This window comes from Balaenoptera musculus, chromosome 10 (assembly GCF_009873245.2).
Source record: "Balaenoptera musculus isolate JJ_BM4_2016_0621 chromosome 10, mBalMus1.pri.v3, whole genome shotgun sequence".
NCBI classification, from domain to species: Eukaryota; Metazoa; Chordata; class Mammalia; order Artiodactyla; family Balaenopteridae; genus Balaenoptera; species Balaenoptera musculus.
The window spans coordinates 93,466,401-93,489,068 of NC_045794.1; the positions used below are offsets into that span (position 1 = coordinate 93,466,401).

Consider the following 22,668-nt stretch of genomic DNA (forward strand, 5'->3'; position numbering starts at 1 on the left):
AGGGGGCGTGGCTAGTTCTTCTGAAGTCCATTGGGTCTTGGGGAAGGAATGGATGTCTGGAAATGATTGGGGTTCTGCTAGGGAGGTCATGCAGGGTTAAGATCCAGCAGTGTCCACTATAGGAGCCCTCCACACAGGGCAAGGCACCCTGGGCTTGAGCAAAGTTCTACTCAGGTCTCACATCCTTTCCTGGAATTACGGGGGAAAGGTGTGTGTGTGTGTGTGTGTGTGTGTGTGTATGTATGTGTGTGTGTGTGTGTGTGTCCCCAGGAGGGAGAGCTAGGGGGTAGTTTGGGTTAGAGCGTCTATCCTTCCTCAGTAGGTCTCTCCAGCACTGCACATTGCCCCCTCTCCCAGCCTGAAGAGCGGCGCCAAGCAGAGACGAAGGTTCAGATGTGTGCTTTTCTTTATTAGCACTTTCTCTGAGTGGAGAGCACCTCTTCTGGGTTGTATCTAGAACTTCGAGTTCTTGCTTTTGCTCTTTTCTTTCTCATCCAGTGCTTTCTGCAAGTTCATGTTCACCGCATTCTTCTGGTGCCACCGTCCTGCAGAGAGCAGGGAAGGAACCAGCACAAATCACCCAGAGGACCTCTGGAGTGTCCAGGCCCCAGTGGTAACCCATATGTCTTCTGGACCCACCCCAGAGTTCTAGCTGCTGCTGTGGTTTCTCTCTGGACCTTGGGGCCAACACACCCTGCCCAGGGAGTGCCCCCCTCCCACGCCCCCAGCTCCCCACCTACCCAGATCATCCGTCTTCCTGCCATGCCAGTGCTCTAAGTCCCTCATTGATTTCTCAGTCACCTCAGGGGTGTAGGAGGCCTTCATCAGGCTCTTCATCTCCTGTGGGGCCCCTGTGGAACCCCATGAAGAAAGCCCCAGAAGCCCCAAGTCAACAGAGTTCAGGTACTCCAGGGTTCATATGTCAGTTTCCCCTATGGATGGTGGATTGCGGAAGGGCGGGGTGTGGGGAGAGTTAGGCAAGGGGAGGCCGGCCTAGGCTCAAATGCCAGCTCCATCATTTATGAACAGTGTGGCCTCAGACAAGATTTTAACGTCTCAGAGCTTTGGTCTCTTAATCTATTCAAAGGAATAAAATGTTCTCACAAGATTGGGAAGATTACATTCATTGGAGCAGCTGGCATGTGGCAGTTGATACCTGTATTTTCAGAAAATGTTTATGTCTGTGTGTAAAGTTAAAACACACACACAAGAAAATAAGTTACCATGATCAAAAGTCAGAAAAATCATCAAACAGAGAACCAAATTCCAAAAGATAACAAGGATTTGAATGATCCATTACAGAATATAAAATAAGTATCATTTAATGTGTGAAGTTGTGAAAAAGAGAATAAAAGTATAAACAAAGAATAAGAAACTAACACAACATTGTAAAGCAACTATACTCCAATAAAAAAAAATTAACACAATATTGTAAAGCAACTATACTCCAATAAAAATTAATTTTAATTAAATAAATAAATAAAAGTGTGAGAAAAGAATAAGAAACTACCCAGAAAGAACAGACAGATTAGTAAAAGAAGCAAATGGAATTTCAGAAATGAAACATAATAGTTGAAAGGTAATGGATGGTAAGAGGCCTGGGATTTGCTTCAAATTAAACGGGTGGGAATGAATGGGTGGGTGGGAAAAAAGATGAAACAAGATTAGTCATATATTGATAATTGTTGAAGCTGTATGATAAGTGCACCATGTATTTATTAAACTATTCTAAGTTTGAAAATTGACATCATAATGTTTAAAAACAAATTCAATGAACAGGTAAAAGAGCTGATTAGATACAGCTGAGAAAAAATGGTAAACTGGTAGATATATCTAAAGAAATTAACTAGAATGCAGCACAGAGTGGGGAAATAATGATGTGGAAAATATGAAAAAGCTGTTAAATGAAGATTAAATGAGAAGGCCTAACATTTGTCTAATTGTAATTCTGAAGGAGAGAGAGTGGAGAAAACAGGGAGGGGCAATATTTGGAAAGCTAGTGGCTGGAATTTTTCCAGAATTGATGAAATATATGAATCCTTAGATTCAAGAATAAAAATTCCCCAGTGAGTGTAAATGAAAAGAATTCCTTACCTAGGTACAACCAAGTAAAATTTAGAACACCAGAGACAAAGAAATCTTAGAAGTAGCCATAGAGAAAAGACAGATTAGTTACAAAGGATAACAATGAGTTTGATTAACCATCAAAGCCAGAGGAAATGAATTAACATCATCAAAGTGCTTACAAAAAGAAATCAACAATCTAGAACTGTTTACAATAACTGTCTTCCAAGAATAGGATGAAATAAAACTTTTCTGAGCTTAAAATTTACCAACAACAGAATCTCACCCCAAATATCTTCTAAACAACATACTTCAGAAAGAAAAAAATAATCCCAGAAGGAAAATCTGAGATAAAAGAAGGAATAGTAGGCAAAGAAAGTGGAAACCTTGAATAAATCTAAATACACATCAATTATGATAACAGTACCAATGTTGAATATATGGGGTAAAATGACTGTGATAGATAAGATAGATGTTTGAAGATTTAACATATGCTAAGCACAGTTTTCATTCAAAACTTTACAGAACTTACTCACTGAATCAGCCCTAAGGAGATGGGGGTGATTACTACCCCCATCTTGCTGTTGAAGTCACTGAAGCACAGAAAGGCTAAATCACTTGTCTAACGTGACACAGCTGGTAAGTGAAAGATGGAGGACTCAAACCGGACCTGTGGCTCCAGAATCCACAGTTTAAACTACTTTGCTTATGTATAGTAAAAAAAAAACCTGTAAAATAATATGTTAGCTGATATGGGGGGTGGAGAGAATAAATGTGAAGCTGTCTAACATCCTTATATTGTTCAGAAAAGCTGAAATACCTCGATTAACTTTAGGATTTGCTAACTATGCATGTAAAAATGTCAAAGATAGGGAATTCCCTGGCAGTCCAGTGGTTAGGAGTCCACGCTTCCATGGTAGGGGAACTAAGATCCTGCAAGCCACACGGCGTGGCCAAAAAAAAAAAAAAAAAAAAGTCGGGGCTTCCCTGGTGGCGCAGTGGTTGAGAGTCTGCCTGCCTATACAGGGGACACGGGTTCGAGCCCTGGTCTGGGACGATCCCACATGCCGCGGGGCAACTAGGCCCGTGAGCCACAACTACTGAGCCTGCGCGTCTGGAGCCTGTGCTCCGCAACAAGAGAGGCCACGACAGTGAGAGGCCCGCGCACTGCGATGAAGAGTGGCCCCCGCTCACCGCAACTAGAGAAAGCCCTCGCACAGAAACGAAGACCCAACACAGCCAAAAATAAAAAAATAATAATTAATAAATAAAATAAAATAAAAATAAAGAAAAAAAAGATAGGCCTAAAAAAACAAACAAACAAACAAACAAAAAAGTCAAAGATAACCACTGAGAGAATAGGAAAAGTAAGGACAAAAATTGGATTGGGGAAAAAGGGAAGCTCACTCAAATCCAAAACAAGGGAAGGAGAAAGAAAGCAGCATAGAAAAATTAGGACAAATGGAAGATACAAAATAAGATCATAAAAATAAATCCGAATATATCAGTAATTAAAATAAATATAAATGGAGTAGGCCAACTGATCAAAAAACAGATGCTCAGGCTACAGAAAATATTTTCCAGATATATATTATTTAAAGCATATTTAAAGCAAAAGGACAGAAAGAGGATAAACGTAGAAATACAGAAAAAGATTAATACCACAAAAATACAAATCAAAGCAATCTGGTCATACTATACTAATATCAGACAAAATAGACTGTAAAGCAAAAGCACTATAAGAAATAAAAACAACTCCAGTTCATTCAGGTGATATAATAATTCTAAACTAGCTGCACTGGAATAATCTTAAAATAGGTAAAGCAAAATTGACAGAGAAATCGACAAGTCTGCTATCATAGGGAAAGACTTAAAGGTACATCTTTTAGTAATTAATAGATCAAGCAAAGAATATTAACAAGGAATTAAAAGATTTGTATAGAAATAATTAGCAAGCCTGCTCTATTGGACAAATACAGAATCCTGAACTCAAGAGAGAATTTTCAAATGCATATTGATTATCTATCTATAAAAATTGACCACCTGCTGTGTTATAAAGCTCCACAATTTCAAAGGACTGAAATCATTACAGGTCGTGTTCTCTAAAGATGATGCTATCAAGAAAGAAATCCCCTTTTTTTAAAGCAATTTTTATGGTGTTTCGTATTTATGGCTTTAAATGCTTACATAACAGAATGTTAAGTTAAAAACTTGGACTGAAGCCCTAAGGATGGTAGAGATCAGATATTAAAGTGAGCTGTGAATCAGACTCCTTCAGTGGGGTCACTTGGGGAGCTTGATACATAGCTCGAGAGTTTGGGGGACACCAAGGCTTGGAACAAGAGGCATTGGCCTGAGAGAGTGGGACAGAGAGAGCACCAGGGCCAGGCATACTTCCTCAAGTGCAAGGATGTACAACTGTTTCCGTGGACCAGCTGTGGGCTAGTGGAGAGAAGACCAGCCTGGAGCCATTTTCTTTTCTTTTTTTTTCCTGGCTTTTTTTTTTTTTTTAACTTTTTTTTTTTAAATTTTATTTATTTTTGGCTGTGGTGGGTCTTTGTTGCTGCACGCAGGCTTTCTCTAGTTGCAGCGAGCGGGGGCTACTCTTCATTGCAGTGCACGGGCTTCTCATTGCGGTGGCTTCTCTTGTTGCGGAGCACGGGCTCTAGGCGCGCGGGCTTCAGTAGTTGCGGCACGCGGGCTCGGTAGTTGTGGTTCAGGGGCTTCTAGAGCACAGGCTCAGTAGTTGTGGTGCACAAGCTTAGTTGCTCCGCGGCATGTGGGATCTTCCCAGACCAGGGCTTGAACCCGTGTCCCCTGCATTGGCAGGCGGAGTCTTAACCACTGCGCCACCAGGGAAGCCCTGGAGCCATTTTCAGTCCTACCCCTGATCTGATCCTCCTCAGTGGTCCCCCTGATTCTACTCCTGCCCCACTGGCAGTTCTGTCCTGTCTCAACACAGCAGCCAGATGGATCGTTGGAAACATAAGTCACTCCTCAGTACAAAATCCTACAATGGTTCCCAATAAAAAGGCCAGGAAGAGCCTACATCCTCAACATGGTACTTGTGCCCGACTACTCTTCCCCAGCAAGCCACAGGCTGAGCCCCCATCCTTCTGGTCTGTTCTCAAAGGTCACCTGCCCACAGAGGTCTGACACTATAAAGAAAAGCAAAGGGATCATGAACAAGAGTCAAACAAAAGTCAGGTGACACAGCTGGGAGAAATACAGGAGAGGCTTCTGAGGTCCCTGTAACACCCTCTGTTGACCTGGGAGGTGGCACATGGCTATTTATTATTATTCTTTATACTGCACACAGAGGTTTTATACACTCTTCTCCATGGCAGTTTTCACAATTAAAAAAGATAATGCATCTACACTGGTTTAAATGCAGGAATACAAGTTTGGTTTAATATTTAAAAATCAGTTACTATAATTTACCACATCAACAGATCAAAGGAAAAATCATATGATCATCTAAATTACAGCTATATGAATAGTTAATACAACTCAACACTCATTCATGATTTTTTTAAAAACTAAAGTGGTAACTAGAAATAAAGGGGGCCCTCAATCTGATAAACGGTGTCTTCAAATTCTTTTTAAAATATTACATTTATTGGTAAAATGTTAGAATCAAGAAGGAGAGGAGGACTTCCCTGGTGGTCCAGTGGTTAAGACTCTGTGATTCCAATGCAGGGGGCCCAGGTTTGATCTCTGGTTGGGGAACTAAGATCCTGCATGCTGCATGGCTTGGACCAAAAAAAAGTATTCTATCGTACTTTCCTGGTGGTCCAGTGTTTAAGACTCTTAGTGTGGCAATAACATCCTGCATGCAAAAAAAAAAAAAAATTGGAGAGGAGGATGCCTGCTTCCCCTGCTTATTTGCACCATTGTCCTTGACAAGCCAACCAGAACAGATGGTATAAAGGTGGCGAGAAGCCTCCTGGTGGGCTTCCCTGGTGGGGCAGTGGCTAAGAATCTGCTTGCCAATGCAGGGCACATGGGCTCGATCCCTTGTCTGGGAAGATCCCACATGCCGTGGAGCAACTAAGCCCGTGCGCCACAACTACTGAGCCTGCGCTCTAGAGCCTGCGAGCCACAACTACTGAAGCCCACGCGCCTAGAGCCTGTGCTCTGCAACAAGAGAAGCCCCTGCTCGCCACAACTAGAGAAAGCCTGCGCGCAGCAACAAAGACCCAACACACCCCAAAATAAATAAATTTATTTAAAAAAAAAATGCCTCCTGGTAATAATGTGAACTCTGGCCCCAGACTGCCAGAGTTCAAATCCCAGTCCCAACTCTGACTATTCCTAGCTGTGTGCCCTTAAGGGCAAGTTATTTAACCTTTCCATGCCTCATTTTTTCTTTCTTTAAAAAAAAGTGGGGGGGGGGTAATTATACCACTATAGCGTTCACTGTATAAGATTCTTGTGAGAATTAAAATGTACATGAAGTACTTAGAGCAGGGCTTGGTGAATGTTACATGCAATGCATAAATGTAGCCATTATTATTATTTAAAAATAGCTCCAAAGAATCTACAAACAAATTACTGGAATTAATAGGTGAGCTGAGTCAGGCTTCTGGATATAAGATTAAAGAACAAAAATTAAAATTGCCTCCATGTATACAAGCAGCAAAGTTAGAAATGGATTTTAAAAAGATACTATTTGCAATAAGCAGCAAAAAAAATAGATAAATAAGAGATTCTTCAAAACAAGTCTAAAAAAAGCTGTGTAATCTTTATAGGAAAAAATTACAAAATGTTATTGATGGATATTGAAGGAAGATTTAAATTAATGGAGTTGTAGACCATACTCATCGATTGGAAAATTCATTATCATAAAGCTGACAACTGCCCCTAAACTGAGCTGCAGGTTCAATGTTCTTCCAATCAAAATACCAACAGGGTTTTTCATGGAAATTGACAAGCTGATTCTAGAATTTATATGGAAGAGCAAAGAACCTAGAATAGCTAAGACATTAGATGCTCCTGCTGCTGGTGATGGAGGGGTGGGGAGTGGGGACAGCCCAACCAGATATCAGACTACTTATAATACCTTGATAATTAAAAGGGTAATATTAAACCAGTGGGCAGAATAGAGAGCCTGGAAACTGATCCATGCACATAGGGAAACTTGATGGGTACCAGCGGTACCACTGCAGGTCACTGGGGGGAAAGATGAGATTATTCAATAGAAGGTACTGAGACAATTGCTAATCCACATAAAGGAGGAATTAACAATGAATCCCTGCTTCACACTGAAAAGAGAAATCAACTCCAGATGGATTAAAGACTTAAATGTGAAAAGCAAAACTAAATATTTTAGAAGACTATGTAAAAGATTATCTTTATGACTCAGCATGGCATAGGATTTCTTCAACCCACTCCTCCTGGAACCTTCTCTATCTCAGTAAATAACAATTCCATCCTTTCACTTGCTCAGGTCAAAAACCTTGACATCTGGACTTCCCCGGTGGCACAGTGGTTAAGAATCCGCCCACCAATGCAGGGGACACGGGTTCGAGCCCTGGTCTGGGAAGATCCCACATGCCGCGGAGCAACTAAACCTGTGCACCACAACTACTGAGCCTGCGCTCTAGAGCCCGCGAGCCACAACTACGGAGCCCGCGTGCAGCAACTACTGAAGCCCACGCGCCTAGAGCCCATGCTCCACAATGAGAAGCCCACGCACCACAAGGAAAAGTAGCCCCCACTCGCCGCAACTAGAGAAAGCCCATGCGCAGCAACGAAGACCCAACGCAGCCAAAAAAATAAGTTAATTAATTAATGAAAAAAAAGAAAAACCTTGACATCAACCTTAATTCCTCTCTCACACACCCCAAATCCACTGATTAGCCCATTCTGTTTGCTCTGCCTTACACACATAGCCAGACTCCTCCTGCATCAGGTCACCTTTACCATTATCTCCCTGTGCCACCATATTGCACAACAGTATCCACTAGAGTCGTGCAACGCACCAACCCTGCTCTCGAGACCAAGCCTCCATCATTAACCCCACCTGGATTTTTGCAATCACCTCCTCACTGGTTTCCCTGTTTCTGCCCAGCTCCCTTACTTTTCTTCTCAGCATATCAACAGTAGTGATCCTTTAACCTAAGTCAAACAATGCCCTTCTCTGCTTAAGACCTTCCTGTGGCCTTCCCCACCTAGCCCGTTTCCTCTCTGATTTCCCCTCCCTCACTCCTGTCTAGCCACAAGTGCCTCCCCAACCCGGAGCAGCAAATGCCAAGATCAGCCTGGGCGGATGGAAACGGAGGGGGACACATGGGTGAGGCACACTGGCAGTTGGGTGCAGAAAGCAACGCCCTAATTTGTAGCACTCGCCAATTTGTGGAGTGTCAATGCAGTTGACCCTTGAACCACATGGGTTTGAACTGCTCGGGTCCACCTATGTGTGTATTTTTTTTCAATAAATATAGTACCTGTATTTTCCTTTTACAGATCTTTAAAAATTAACTAGGCATGGGGAAAGTTTGTGTTTGGTAGGAAGTCACAATACATGGGATCAAAAGAACTAGGGTTTGAGTCCTGATTCTATCCAAACTATCTCAGCTTCCTGGCCTTGGATGAGTCATTTATCAGTTCTTTTGTTTTTGAGTCAGAGATATCAGTACTTGGATTTTTGGCTGTGGGGCAGTGGAGGCGGGGATAGCTGGCACCCCTGACTCTCCCGTTGTTCAAAGGTCCATTTCACGACCACGGTCAATTTTAAGATCTCTCATGATGCCAACAGTTCAGTAAAATTTAACAATTGACTCTTAGAAGCTGGAGCAAGCTGGTTTGCACTGGTTCCAAGGGTTTGCCCCCTTGACACAGCTGTGCTTCTCAGGCTGGGTGAGGGGTACACAGACGCTTTCTATATCATTCTTTTAAATGTATGTAGACATCACCATATAAAGGCCTACGTAAGAACTACTGAGTGATCATTGTTAAAGACAAGTGGAAGGCCGACTCCTGAGGCCCAGAACAGGACAATCTGAGCTGTATTCTCTCTTCTCTCCCCAAGCACCACCCCTTCTTCAAGCTCAAAGAAAAACCCAGAAAGGCTTCCAGTGGCTGTCTGGTTCCTCGGGTGATGGGGATCTGAGCCAGGTAGGAGGTTTAACAGGCCCTGGGGACACTGGAGAAGGCATGGAGTAAGGATGGAGGAAAGAAGCGGGCCAGAAAGACTTGACCTTTTGCAATGAGGTCAAACTAGAACGTGGGGCCGGAGAGAAGCCACCCCTTGCTGACCGAGGACCGGCATCCAAGTAATCGGTTAAACGCTTGGAAACAGGGTCCTAGCTCGGGAGGTGACCCAGTGCCGGGAAAAGACTCTGGGACTTTGGAGGCAGAAGAAAAACCTGGATTTGAGTTTCAGATCCACCTCCTACTACTCTGGGCAAATTGTTTCCCATCTGCCTGTGATATGGAGCTAGAAGCACTCCCCTGACAAACAGGACCGAGGGGGACCCACAAGACACATTGCAGATGTCCGGGCCTCTGACCCACACTTTGGCCCAGAGGTGCCACCAGTGGGATCCGAGAAAGAAAAGTGCTGGCCTGTCAGCTACTAAGCACTCACTGTGGGAATTCCCTGGCGATCCAGTGGAATTCCATTGCAGGGAGCACAGGTTTGATCCCAAGCCTCAAGGCACAGCCAAAAAAAAAAAAAGAGGACTCACTGGGGGCTGCAGGCCAAGCTCCTCCATAGAGTCCTGCCATGTTATTAGCCCCATTGTACCAAGAAGATTGGCTGAGACTCAGAGGTTAAGGATCCTGCCCGAGGCCACACCCATCGGCTGAGCTGACCTTTGAACACAGGAAGCCTGATACTGTCACTGTAACCAAAGGTGGCCAGCCCAGGGGTGCCCCAGCCTCCTCTTGGCAGATTAAGACACCAGAGGTACAGGGAGAGTAAGGGCTGACTGCCAATTGGGAGGGACCATCTGTACAGTGAGGACAGACTCGCCAGGGGACTGGACATTCCCAGCACTCGGCACAGAGCCTGGCACAGAGGAGGCCCTTGGTGGCCGTGAAATGAGTGTCCCTGGAGATGTATCCTGGGGTCTTAGATTCCTTTGCAGGTCCAAGTCCTTCCTTGCCCAGTGCCTTGGGGACTATGGGTGTTCACAGCCCCCACTCTTGCCCTTCAGCCTGACCTTGAAACAAGTTTGACCGCATGTTGTAGCCCAGATCATAGTAGTCTGAAAAGATGGAGGTGATTTCAGCGGGCCTCTGGATCCTGCTGGGCCATGAGCTTGCCCTTTTCTGGCCCTCCAAGGCTTCACCAATGGCCCTTCGAGCCTGAGTAGGGAGGGAGGGAGGGAGGAGAGACAAGGGGTAGAGAAGCAGAGTCAAGTCCCGTATCTCCCCTCTAATTTCTCCTCCCTCTGAACCTGCCTCCACCACCCTCACCCCACCCTTAGCCTGCAGCCTTCAACCAACTCCCAGGCCTGGGAGCTGGCATAGCTGAAGTCCTTCCACCCTCCCACACCACCCCACCTCCCACATGGGCCTCGGGCATCAAGGATGAGAATGATCATGAAAGCTTCTCCCTACATTGGGTACATACTGTAGAACATCACCAGGGGACATCTTTATAAGATGATATTATTCCTACATTTTATAAACAAGGAAACTGTGCCTCAGGGCAGGGACTTGCCCATCACACAGCTGGTGAACGAAGCCCTGGCTTGCCTGCTACAATGGAAGCATCACACAAGTCAACTCTAGGTGGCTCCTTATATTTCACCAGGGGCAGCTCCTTCCTTGTACCAATGGGGAAACTGAGGCCCGGAGTGGTTGAGCTCAGGTCTAGGAGCAATTAAACCTGGGTTTGGGTCCTAACTCTGCTATATACCAGCTGCTGATTTGGGCAAGTCTTTGCTCCCCTCTGGGCCTCAGTTCCCCTACTCATAAAATGAGGGTGGGGGCAGAACTGGGTGGCCTTTGAAGTAGCTTCCAGTTCTGATATTTGCTGGCCTGATGACACTTGTGATTTGGGTCACAGCTGGATTAAAAAAAAAAAAAACAGATCTCTTGATTTAAGCCCAGGACCACGATGGCCAGAGAGAGAAATGGCACCTTCCCAAAGCCAGGAGGTGCAGTGAGAGATAGTGACCATACAGCCAACCTCAAGTTGGGACAAGATCCTCCAAGTGGGGCAGGGAATTTAGGATTGTGACCTCCCAGACTAGCAGGTTGGTGTGGGGGGGGGGGGAGTATCCCCACCTTAAGATGACAAAATGGAAAGGGGTCCCACCCATAGCCTTTGTGACCCTGGCTCTCCTGCTTGCTCAGTGTGACCCTGGGCAGATCATATCATCTCTCTGAGCCTCAGATTTACCATCTGTTAAAAAACGAAACAATGACTCCTGCCTGGCCTGCTGCTCAATGTAGTCACCATGAGGGTTGAGACGGTGGCTTTGAAAATATGACTCAAGATGCCAGAGCAGGTGACCATTTGACCAGAAATGGCAGATAAGTTTCATCTCAACTTTCAGTGGATCAGCATTGAGTTCCTAGAATGATGTACCAAGTAGGAAAAAGTGCCAGAATCGATTAGTGATGTCTGCCATGAATGCAGGCTAGGACAGTTATGGAATGCATGCTGTGTATTTGCCAGCCTGATCTAGTCTAACTGCCTCACTTTACAGATGTAGAGACTAGAGCCCAGAGAGGAGAAGTAACTTATCCAAAGTCTTTCAGTATTCTGGGGCAGAGCCAGGATTCAAACCCAAGTCTTCTGATTCCCAATCAATCCTGTCCCCTTTAGGAGACGAGTTAAAAGCATCTAATTCAAACACAAGACTTCTAACTGCAAAGTCATTATGGGCCAAGGCTCCAGAATCTGCTAGCCAGTTTGGATCCTGTTTAAGTTTGGTTAATTTACTTAAGCCTTGGGCTTCTGATCTGTAAAATGAGGATAATTATAGTACCTCCCTCACTGGGAAGATTGAACGGTTAGATGGGAAGACTAAACAGTGCACAGGAGCTGGCACAGAGCAAGTGCTCAGTAAACACTACTTTCTGATGATATTGTTACAAGGACTCTGTACTCAAGAGCAGCTTCCTTAGGGCTTCTCACTGTCAGTCTCCATGCTTGACCCTCCTGCCGCCCTTAGCCTCCTGTGCCCCATTCTGACACCTGCTCTTCGGAGATCAGCTGGTCCACCACGTTGCTCCCAAACTTGTGACGAATGTTATTGGGAATACTGCTGTTACTCTGGCCCTGTGCCCCCAAGTTGGGGTCTTCCTCCAGCCCCTGGCACGGCTGAGCCCCCTCTTGGAAGGAGGCCCTGCTCTCCCTCGACGAGGGTCTGTAGCTCTCCTTCTTCAGGGACCCCGGCTGTGAGTTCCTCTGGGGAGAGTCCCGGCTGACAGCCTTCAGGGGTGGAGGCTGGATCTCCTCCAGGGAGGCCTGCCCGAGGGAGCTGCCTCGGGGGCTGTCTCCTCGGTACATGGACGGCTGAGGGGAGACTGGGAGCTGGTACTTGAACTTGGAGGTATCCAGTGGGCTACGGGCAGTTCTCCAGGGGTCCGTGTCCTGCTGGCCTTCCTTGCTGTTGTTCAGATGGGCCCTGGTCAAAGTGGTTGTACCTAAAAAGGGAGGAGAGAGGGAAGGAAGCAGAGGAGACAGACAGATGCAGAGAGTGGAGGGCAGGAAGGAAGACGGGGATGGGGGTGGGGAGGGAGAACAGACAGACACGGAGCCCCAGAGATCCAGAGCAGGAAAAAAGACAGGGACAGAAAGAAGTCACGGGGGCCAGAAGCATGGGTGAGAAATCAGGAGAGAGACCGAGGGAGAGGGTAGTTCAGCCTGCCAAGCCTCCCACTGGACAGGGCAGCCCTCATTGTTTCTGCCAATAGGGACTGCAGCCCAAGCCTGACCAGCCTTGAGGCTAACTGTGTGACCTTCAGCAAGGGCTGTGACCTCTCTGTGCTTTAGTGAACCTGGCTCCATTTGGTTAGTTCCCTTCCCCACCTTGAATCCCCCCAGCAATCCAGTCAGGAAAACCAGCAGCTGTGGAAGCTGGCAGAGGGCATCCCTCAGCTTGGCCAAGTCGCACGGCTGGAAAAGTACTAGAGCTGGATTGAGCTGGCCTTTGCTCCCCACTTAGAGCTGCTCCCCAACCCCACTTGCCTCCTCTGTTCTCCAGCTAATGGAGCAGTGTCACCGCAGCTGCTTCCGGCCTCTCACACCTCGACCGCTCCCCTCCCCTCCCCCCACCCCACTCCTGCCCTGACTCCCAGTTCCGAGGATCTCCTGCTCCCAGCTTCCAGGTCTCTTCCTCATACTCTTCCCCCATCCCCGGCTCCAGCCAAAGAGACCGCCACTTCTTCCCCACCACACCCTGCGATGTCCAACCTCCCAGGGTCTCCTCAGCCTAGTTCGCTGCCTGGAAGGCCCGCCCCTCTTTTTCCCTAAGTCAAAATCCTACTGCTTCCTTCCAATGCAGTCCCACCAGGAAGTCCTCCCTGACACCCACCCCAAGCTGCCAGGGCCATCGCCTCCTCTCAGCTCCACAACTCTGTCCCCAGCACGCTCCACTCTCTGGATTTTCCCATTCTCCATCCTTGTGAACTACAAACCCTCTCATTTTCTCTCCTCCATGCAGGAGGGGAGTCACTGAGGCAGGTGCACAGGTGAGTCAGTCCTGGGCCTCCCTCAACACCCCCCAGAGCCCTGTGTACCGGAGATGTTGGTGACACCCATCAGTGAGCGAGTGAATCAATAGATGGCTGCAGGGGTGTCACACCCAGGGTCACCCTGCACCCCATCAGTTCTAAAATGTCCTTTCTTCTCATGTTAGCATCGCTGACATCAGGCTGTGTCTGACAATCGATGGACCCTGGTCTAACCTGCGATGTTTTCTTTCTTAGTGACAGGTAAGTAATGGTGCATCTTACAACCCACTGGATGGAGACTTAAAATACACATTTTGAATAATATTTTACACGTTATAATACCCAAGTAATATGTAAACTCTTTCTTACTGGGCAAAATATAGAAAACGAGTCAGTCCCCACCCTCTCCCCACTTCCAGCTGTCCCCACAATCCTCAATCCCAGGTTGTAACTGTAAGCTTGTCTGATGAGCTTCCCTCCAAAACGTTCTAGATGGGTCCTAGCGCTCTTGAAAGATGCATAGTTTGATTTCACTTTGGTTTATAAATGCGATCAGATTCCATGTATTGCTTTGTAACTTGCTGTTTAAAAATTTAACACTGTGCCTTGGGGATCTATTCTTGGCCACAAACACAGACCTAACTTTCCTTTCAAACCGTGCAGGCTTTAGCCACTGCCCTGCGGGTGGATGTTCAGATGTTTCCAGGTTTCTTTTTCAGAGAAAGCTGCTGGAAATGGCAGGTTTTGCCGGCCACTGAGGTTTCTATTTCAAGCCCCCCTTGCCCACCCGTGGGGGCTGCAGACCCTTCCCCAGGGCAGTAGAGACAGAGAAAGCTGAGGTCCAGGCCTGCCCGCTTCCTCCTTGCCCTTCTCCTCCCCACCATCCTCACCCCACGGAGCTGAAGTCAGAGTATCCTGTTCCTGCCCTTTCGTCATCTACACAAAAGAGGAAAAACCTGTTCCCCAGAGACCAGACTGCCTACCCTCCCTCCCGTCCTGGGTTCTGCCCCAACAAGCAGAGAGCCAAGCAAAGGGGCGCTTCTGGGGACAACTAAGGCTTCCAGGATGCGGACAGTGACCCTTCTCAAAAGAATGGAGACAGAGAGCCTTAAGAGCACTCAGCACCAGCCTGATCAACCACGGCCCCTCCCTGTACTCGTGGGGAGACTGAAGCCCAGCGCAAGGCTGGGCTCCTGAGCCCATAGGTCTCAGGTCTCAGGGCTCAGGTCTCCAGGATCTGTGCTCCCGTTTCTCCCAGGCTGTGCTCCTGCCCGCCTCTAAACACAGTGTATGTAATTGTCGGCTCACCTTCCACCTGGCCTTTGGGCTTAGGAGCGCTGTAATGGCCAGGACCGTGTCTTGTGTCCCCTGGCTCAGAGAGCCAATACCTTCACCAATTCAGCCATCAGGCGAGCACCTACTGTGTGTCAGTGCTGTGCTAGGCACTGGGGCCCCAACAGTGAGCTAAGTGGGTCAACCCCCGTCCTCTTGGGCTTACATGTCTGTTGAATGAATGAATGAATGTCTGTAGCTGGCATTCCAAGAATCTCAGTGCAATTCCATGCTTCCTCCACTCCCTTCCCCTGTACAACGGGCAGAGTTCATCCTACTTTACTTGCTGTTGTGAGGATCAAGCGATCAGTCATCAGAGGTCTCCAAGCTGGGTCATTTATCAGAATCCCCTGCAGGCACTCATTAGAAATACAGATTCCTGGGCCCCTCCTAGAGCTGCTGCATCAGAATCTTCTTGGGAGAGGCTGGGATCTGAGTGTTTAACTAGGCCTCCAGGTCATTCGGGTCTTTGGAGAGAGCTTCCAGCAGGAGCCCTGCCCCAGCGTCCCTGGATGAGCCTCTCTCCACATCCCACCCGCCAGCCCCAGACGCCAGCCCCTCACCGGTGCGGACCTTTCTCAGAGCTGACCTGACCCAGTCATTCCTACATGGAAACCCTTCCCCTCATCCTCAGGGCAGAGGCCCTGCCCTTGGGATCGGTCCCAGGACCCCAGCCCAGCCTCCTCACCCACCTCCCTTCTCCAGCCTTCAATCCATATTGAATTTCATTCAGCTTCACCAAAGCACCAGCCCACTCTCACTTCCAGACCTTTGCCCGCACTATTCCCCAGGCCTGGGACATGCTTTTCTCCCTTCCTTGGGCCATACCACTCCCTGCGTTTGGCTCCCTTCCTTGGGCCATACCACTCCCTGCGTTTGGTTCACTCAGGACCTACATGGACCTTCCACTCCTAGAGACCAGGCCCCTGCTGTGTTCTCCCATATCCTGCCTTTCTGGTGCACAAAGCGTTGCTGCTTTGCCTCTGAGCCTTGAGAGTGAAGCCGAGCAGGACCCTGTAGGGCCTTCCTGGGCATAAAAGCCTTTCCGGTTTCCCCATTTCTTATTTGCAAGTTAAAGGCTTCAGTCTCCCTAGACCTTCCCTGAGTTCCTAAGGGCAGATTCAAACAGCTGCTACTCAGGGACAGGAAGGAATGCAGAAACAAAAGAGGAACAATCAAGAAACAATAGTGCAGGGAATTCCCTAGCGGTCCAGTGGTTAGGACTCTGCACCCTTGCACGGGTTCAATCCCTGGTCCGGAAATAAAATCCCACAAGCCACGTGGTGCGGCCAAAAAAAAGAAAAAAGCAATAGTGCAGTGATTAAAGCAGGGTCCTGGTTCCTTCTCAAGGGATATACATAACAATATCTTCCAGTTCTTCTTCAGGAACTAAGGTGCCCACGCAGGTGGAGGACGGTAATTTCAGGCCAAGCACAAGACTCCTGGAGCACTGCCCTGTTACCTCACCACCAACCAATCAGAAGGAAGCCACACACCCTGCAGCCCTCACCCTAAATTATGCCTATAAAAACTTCTCCCCAAAAACCATCAATGAATTTGGGGGTTTTGAACATGAGCCACCCATTCTCCTTGCTTGGCCCTGCAATAAAACTTTCTCTGCTCCAAACTCCGATGTTTCGGTTTGTTTGGCCTCACTGTGCCTCAGGCACATGAACTTGTGTTCAGTTACAAGAGGGGACACTGCAGTGGGGTCATAATCCCCAGGCCTGGCAGATGGGAGAGGCTCAGCAATACTCCATACCCTCCCTTTTCCTTCTGTCTTCAAACAGAAGCCCCGAGGAAGTTAGGGCCACATAGTGGGTCTGGAGGCCAAAGCAAGACTGAGGGAGAGGGGGAGGGGGCTAGTCTCTGCTGTCCCCAAGGGGTCCCTCCAGAAGTCCTGCATGTGCATTCAGCATGTCCCTGGTCACCTGTCCTACCTGCTCGGTGGTCCAGCTCCATCCGCTCTTGCTCCGGGACAGGTAATTCCAAGCTTAGTTCTGCAGACAAAGAAATACACACGGTCATCTCAAATGACAGAGAGGGCTGAACAGGGCGGTCAGTGACCATCTGCCCAGCCCCTGACCAGAGGTCCCTCCGTGCTGCTTCCAGTGCTCTCAGGAACCAAGGAGCCCCCACCCCATCCACCCACCACCCCTGGCACTGGGCCTGCTTCCTGGACCCTTGCAGGCTGTGCTGTCTGTGGAAAGCCCTGGTCACCCCCATCACCTGTGCCTCAAAGGCCCTTCTCAAACAGACTGGGGGCCTGGGACTCCTCTTCTTCCTTTGCAATCCTTTTCTTCTATAATATTTTCTTCTCCATCTGTACCACCCAACACTCCCCTAGGAGCCCCCAGCAGACCCCTTGCTGGGAGGGGCATTGCCCCAAGCCCCCCATCCTGGTGACTGTTTGCCTCTCTGCAAATAGGATTTTGCCCATTCTTTTACCAGCTGGTCATTCAAGGAAAGGAACCAGCTTGGCCAATGTGGAGGAGAGCCAACAGCAGGAACCGACTCTGGGATAATCTCAGTCTTTCCTCCGAAGAACAGGCCTTTGGGGCAAATTAGAATGTCAGCTCTGGCATCTTCAAAAGCCTCTGCAGCTTTCAAGTTTGGGTTCCTTTTTCCTAGGTGATCTTTTTCTTATCCATATTCTCTTATTTTGTTGCATGTGTTTTTTAAAGGCTTCTGTGAATTTTGTAATACAACTAGGATAAAACAATTTATTGTATAATTGGATAAGGAAAGCATAGAAGCAGCAAGTCAGAGCTGGAAGGGATCTTTGAGATTAGCTAATCCAGTCCCTTCGTTTTATTTATTTATTTATTTATTTTTAAAATTTATTTATCTATTTTATTTTTGGCTGCGTTCGGTCTTTGCTGCTGTGCAAGGGCTTTCTCTAGTTGCAGCAAGCGGGGGCTACTCTTCGTTGCAGTGCGTGGGCTTCTCATTATGGTGGCTTCTCTTGTTGCAGAGCAAGGGCTCTAGGCACGTGGGCTTCAGTAGTTGTGGCGCGTGGGCTTAGTTGCTCAGCAGCATGTGTGATCTTCCTGGACCAGGGCTCGAACCCGTGTCCCCTGCATTGGCAGGCAGATTCTTAACCACTGCGCCACCAGGGAAGCCCCAGTCCCTTCATTTTACAGGTAAAGAAACTGAGGTCCCAGGGAGAAGGAGTGACTTGCCTGAGGTCACCCAGCAAGTTGGTCTGCTGGTAAACTCAGAGCAGGTTAAGAATCAGATGAATTTTGAAAAATCACCAGGCAAAACACCCTATTAATTCTGACTTGTTTGGTGATTGTGCAGCTTCTGATATGACTTTTCATGATCCTTATCCCCCTGGTATTCATACACTATGTTCCCCACCTAACACTTGAGTGTGGGCTGGACCTAGTGACTTGCTTCTGATCAAAAGAATACGACAAATGTGAGAGGATGTCACATCCAGGATTAGGTTAGTGACTTCTGTCTTGTTCACACTCTTTCTCTGGCTCTCCTTGCCTTGTTCGCTCTGATGGAAGCAGTACCATGTTTTGAGCTGCCCTACAAAGAGACTCATGTGGCAAGAACTGAGGGTGGCCTTTGGCCAAAGCTAGTAAGGAACAGAGACCCTTATTCCAATAGTCTTCAAAGAACTGAATGAGGGACTTCCCTGGTGGCGCAGTGGTTAAGAATCTGCCTGCCAATTCAGGTGACACGGGTTCGAGCCCTGGTCCGGGAGGATCCCACATGCCGTGGAGCAACTAAGCCAGTGCGCCACAATGACTGAGCCTGCACTCTACAGCCCGCGAGCCACAACTACTGAAGCCCACGCACCTAGAGCCCGTGCTCCGCAACAAGAGAAGCCACCGCAATGAGAAGCCCGCGCACGGTAACGAAGAGTAACCCCTGCTCGCTGCAACTAGAGAAAGCCTGCACACAGCAACGAAGACCCAATGCAGCCAATAAATAAATAAATAAATGAATAAAAATTAAAAAAAAAAAAAAAAAAAGAACTGAATGAATCCTACCACCTGAATGGTTCCTCCCCAGTTGAACCTCGATGTGAGAATACAGCCCACCTGATGCATTAATTGTAGCCTGTGGTAGACCCTGAGCCAGAGGACCTAGTCAAACCACACCCAGGATCCTGATCCACAGAAACTGTCAGATAATAAATTTGTATATTCTTTTAAGCACACCATTTTAAGCCACTAAGCTTTCTGGTGATTTTTTTTTTTTTTTTTTTAAACCCAGTGCCTGGGCCTCATGCCTAGAAATTCTGTTTTAATTGGTGTGAAGTGGGGTTGGGATCAGCAGTATTTTTGGTTTTTGCTTTTTTTTCACTGCACATTTATTATTATTTTTTTTTTAATTAATTAATTTATTTTTGGCTGTGTTGGGTCTTCGTTTCTGGGCGAGGGCTTTCTCTAGTTGTGGCAAGCGGGGGCCACTCTTCATTGCGGTGCGTGGGCCTCTCACTATTGCGGCCTCTCTTGTTGCGGAGCACAGGCTCCAGATGCACAGGCTCAGTAGTTGTGGCTCACGGGCCCAGTTGCCCCGCGGCATGTGGGATCTTCCCAGACCAGGGCTCGAACCCATGTCCCCTGCATTGGCAGGCAGATTCTCAACCACTGCGCTACCAGGGAAGCCCCTCTGGTGATTTTTTAAATGCAGCAATAGATAATATGTATTTTGGTGCCAAGAGTGGGATGCTGCTGTAACAAACACCTAAAAATGTGGGAGTGGCTTTGGAACCAAGCAGTCGGTGGAGCCTGGAAGGATTTTGAGCAACATGATAGAAAAAGCCTAAATTGCCTTAAACAGACTACTAGTAGAAGTCTGGTCTTAGAGGATGCTGCCAGTGAAGGCACAAAAGGAAGTGAGGAAGATGTTCTTAGATCCTGGAGGAGGACTGGTCCCTGTTATGTAGTGGCAGAAACATAGTGACCCTGTCATCAGCAGTTATGTGGAAAGCAGAATAAGTGACTAATGAACTGGGTGATCCAGTGAAGAAGATTTCCAAGCAAAGTATTGAAGGTGCCTCCTGGTTTCTTCTTGATGCTTGTAGTGAAATGTGAGAAGAGAGAGAGAAATTTGAAGGAAGGACTGTTAAATAAAAATGAAGCAGGACTTAGTCATTTTGGAAACTCTCATCCTCTCCAGATGTCAAAAGATGCTAAAATTAAGAAATAGCTTCAGAGGACTGTTGGTAAAATGTAGCCAAGGCTGTGACTGTTTGTTATATCCTTCGAAAGATGAAAGATCAGAGTATTATTCAGTCCCACAAAAGGCCCTTTAAAGAGATAAGGACATGCCTCACAAATCCTCTTAATGGAACAATAGGGCCTCTCAGAAGCTTAAGGATGCTACCCCTCAACAGAAGCCCCAGTGGAAAAGAATGTGACTTTTGTCTAATGGAGAGAATCCCTATAAGGTTCACAGCTTTTGAGAAAAGTATGTTGGTGAAAATACTGCCAGCATGGAGTGAAAGGGACAGAGATAGTACAAAAGGAAAAGAGATCAGTGAACTCCCAAATTCTACTGGCAGAAAGCAGTCTGAGAAAACTACTCAGCTGCAAACATGTGTTCCCTTAAAAAAAAAAGAAAGAAAGAAAGAAAGAAAAAAAAAAGATATTGTATCAAGTAAAAGCAAGAGTCCATACATATGGCAGAGCAGAGAGCCATAGACAATTATCTCCAAACCTTGAAACCAAATCAAGGAAAGTCCAACATTTGCCTGACTGGATTTCAAAATTGCTATGAACCAGTGAATACTTCATGTCTGAATTTTCCTCATTTTTGAACAGGAATATCTATAGCTCTTATCCTATATCTGCCACACCATTGTACATTGGGTGTGTTCAGGCAGATAGCTTAGTTTCACAGATCTACTGATAGAGAATAATGACACTCAAGGAGCCTCATCCACACCTGGACCTGATTTATAGGACCAGATTCTAAAATTGAAGCTGATGCTGTAATAGGATGAGATTTTTGGAGCTCTTGGTAGGGGATGAATGTATTTTGCATGTGGAAGGGATATTTATCATCGAAGGCTAGAGGGTGGACTGAGGTGGGCAGTAACATGGCTCCCAATGACCCCTATTCCTCAGTATTTACACACCTGTGTAATTCCATCACTTTAAATATGGGCTGAACCTACTGACTTGCTTCTAACCAGTAGAATATGGTGAAAATGATGGGATGCCACTTCCAAGATGAGGTTATAAGATTGTGACTTCTGTCTTGTTCATACTCTCTCTGGCTCTTCTCGGCTCTTCTTGCACTGATGGAGGCAGTTTCTTTGTTGTGAGCTGCCTTCTGGAGAGGCCCACATGGCAAGGAACTGAGGACCTCTTGCCACCAACTCAAGAGGAACTGAGGCCCTCAGTTCAACAATCTGAGGAACTGAATCCTGGCCATGGAAAGGGTCCTTCTCTAGTTGAGCTTTGAGATGAGACTGAAGCCCTGGCGAATATTTTGATCACAGGCTGTGAGAGATCCTGAGACAGATGGCCCATTGAAGCTAGATCTGTATTCCTGACCCACAGAAACGATGAGATAATGAATGTTGTCTTAAGTCACTAAGTTTGGGGTGATTTGTTATACAGCAGGAGATGACAAATACAGCTCATGTGTTAAGTATTCTCACATCTAGTAGATTAGTCTCTCTTCACAAGGACTCAGTGAGGTGTTTGGAGAAAGTATTAACTCACCCTCTTTCACAGCTGGAGAAAATGAGGCTCAGAAAAGAAATAGGACCTCACCCAGGTGGTGCTGAAACCCAGCCCCAATTCTATCTCCTTCAAGTTCTCTTTCTGCTCCTGTCCCCATTCCCCATCCCCAGCCACCCACCTGATGCGTCCACAGGAGCTGCCCCTCTGCCCCAATAGCACCCTCAGTCCAGAGTGGCCTGGACTGGCTTGAAGAGAAGTGTAGACTCACTGTCAGTTTCTGACCTGGAGAGAAAATCCCAAGAGACGTCAGGCAAAGAAGGAGGGAAAGTAGATCCTGTTACGGTCTGAGCATTCCACTCACAAGCAACTCTGAATAGAGAGAAGAAAGATGAAGCCCCATGTCCTGGCAGACCCCTGGCCCACCTCAAGGTCCCTGCCTCACCTCTCCACTCTCTCTCATAATGTCAGAAAACCGTGAACCACCCTGGTGTGTGCTGAAGCCCAGGAGTGCAGATCTGCGCAGCACAACTGCTGCTGGAGACCAGTGGATGGTTGCTGGGGGGCAGCCCCCCATGTCCATTGGAGTTGCCATGGCAATCACTGTACACAGGGCTCTGTTACCTCATAGGAATGATAGACCCACCCTGGGGAACAGAGGCCAGGGAGACCCAGTACTAAGTGGGCAACAGGGGCCTTCAGGTGTTGTTTACTCTCTCATCCACTAAAAATGTCCCCTGAGTATTCACCACAGGCCAGGTTCCGTGCCAGGCAGAGAGGGCTCAGATGCCATCAAGTGTGAAGGATGTTCTTGGGATTACCAAGCATTAAGTAGAGAAGGTGATTAGTCATTTCTGTGAAATGCCCAGCACATTGCCTGGCACAGAGTGAGGTGTCACGTGTAATTCTAAGCCAACTCCATAAGGGATTCATCAGCAAGTCCTGTAAAATACACCAGACTCAGACCCCTTTACCCACCTCC

The 22,668-nt window shown here is 47.2% G+C and overlaps 1 protein-coding gene across 1 annotated transcript; it reads right to left on the reverse strand.

The window, feature by feature from the left end:
- Positions 1–392: 392 nt before the first annotated feature.
- Positions 393–22,243, reverse strand: TEX33 (testis expressed 33). The gene is made up of 7 exons (XM_036867209.1): positions 22,132–22,243; positions 21,972–22,058; positions 16,974–17,033; positions 12,221–12,672; positions 10,233–10,377; positions 741–851; positions 393–545 (listed from the first exon to the last, which is right to left on the reverse strand). Exons 3-7 carry the CDS (start codon positions 16,993–16,995, stop codon positions 454–456), a joined length of 822 nt encoding a protein of 273 aa, XP_036723104.1. The 5' UTR covers positions 16,996–17,033; positions 21,972–22,058; positions 22,132–22,243; the 3' UTR covers positions 393–453.
- Positions 22,244–22,668: the final 425 nt, after the last annotated feature.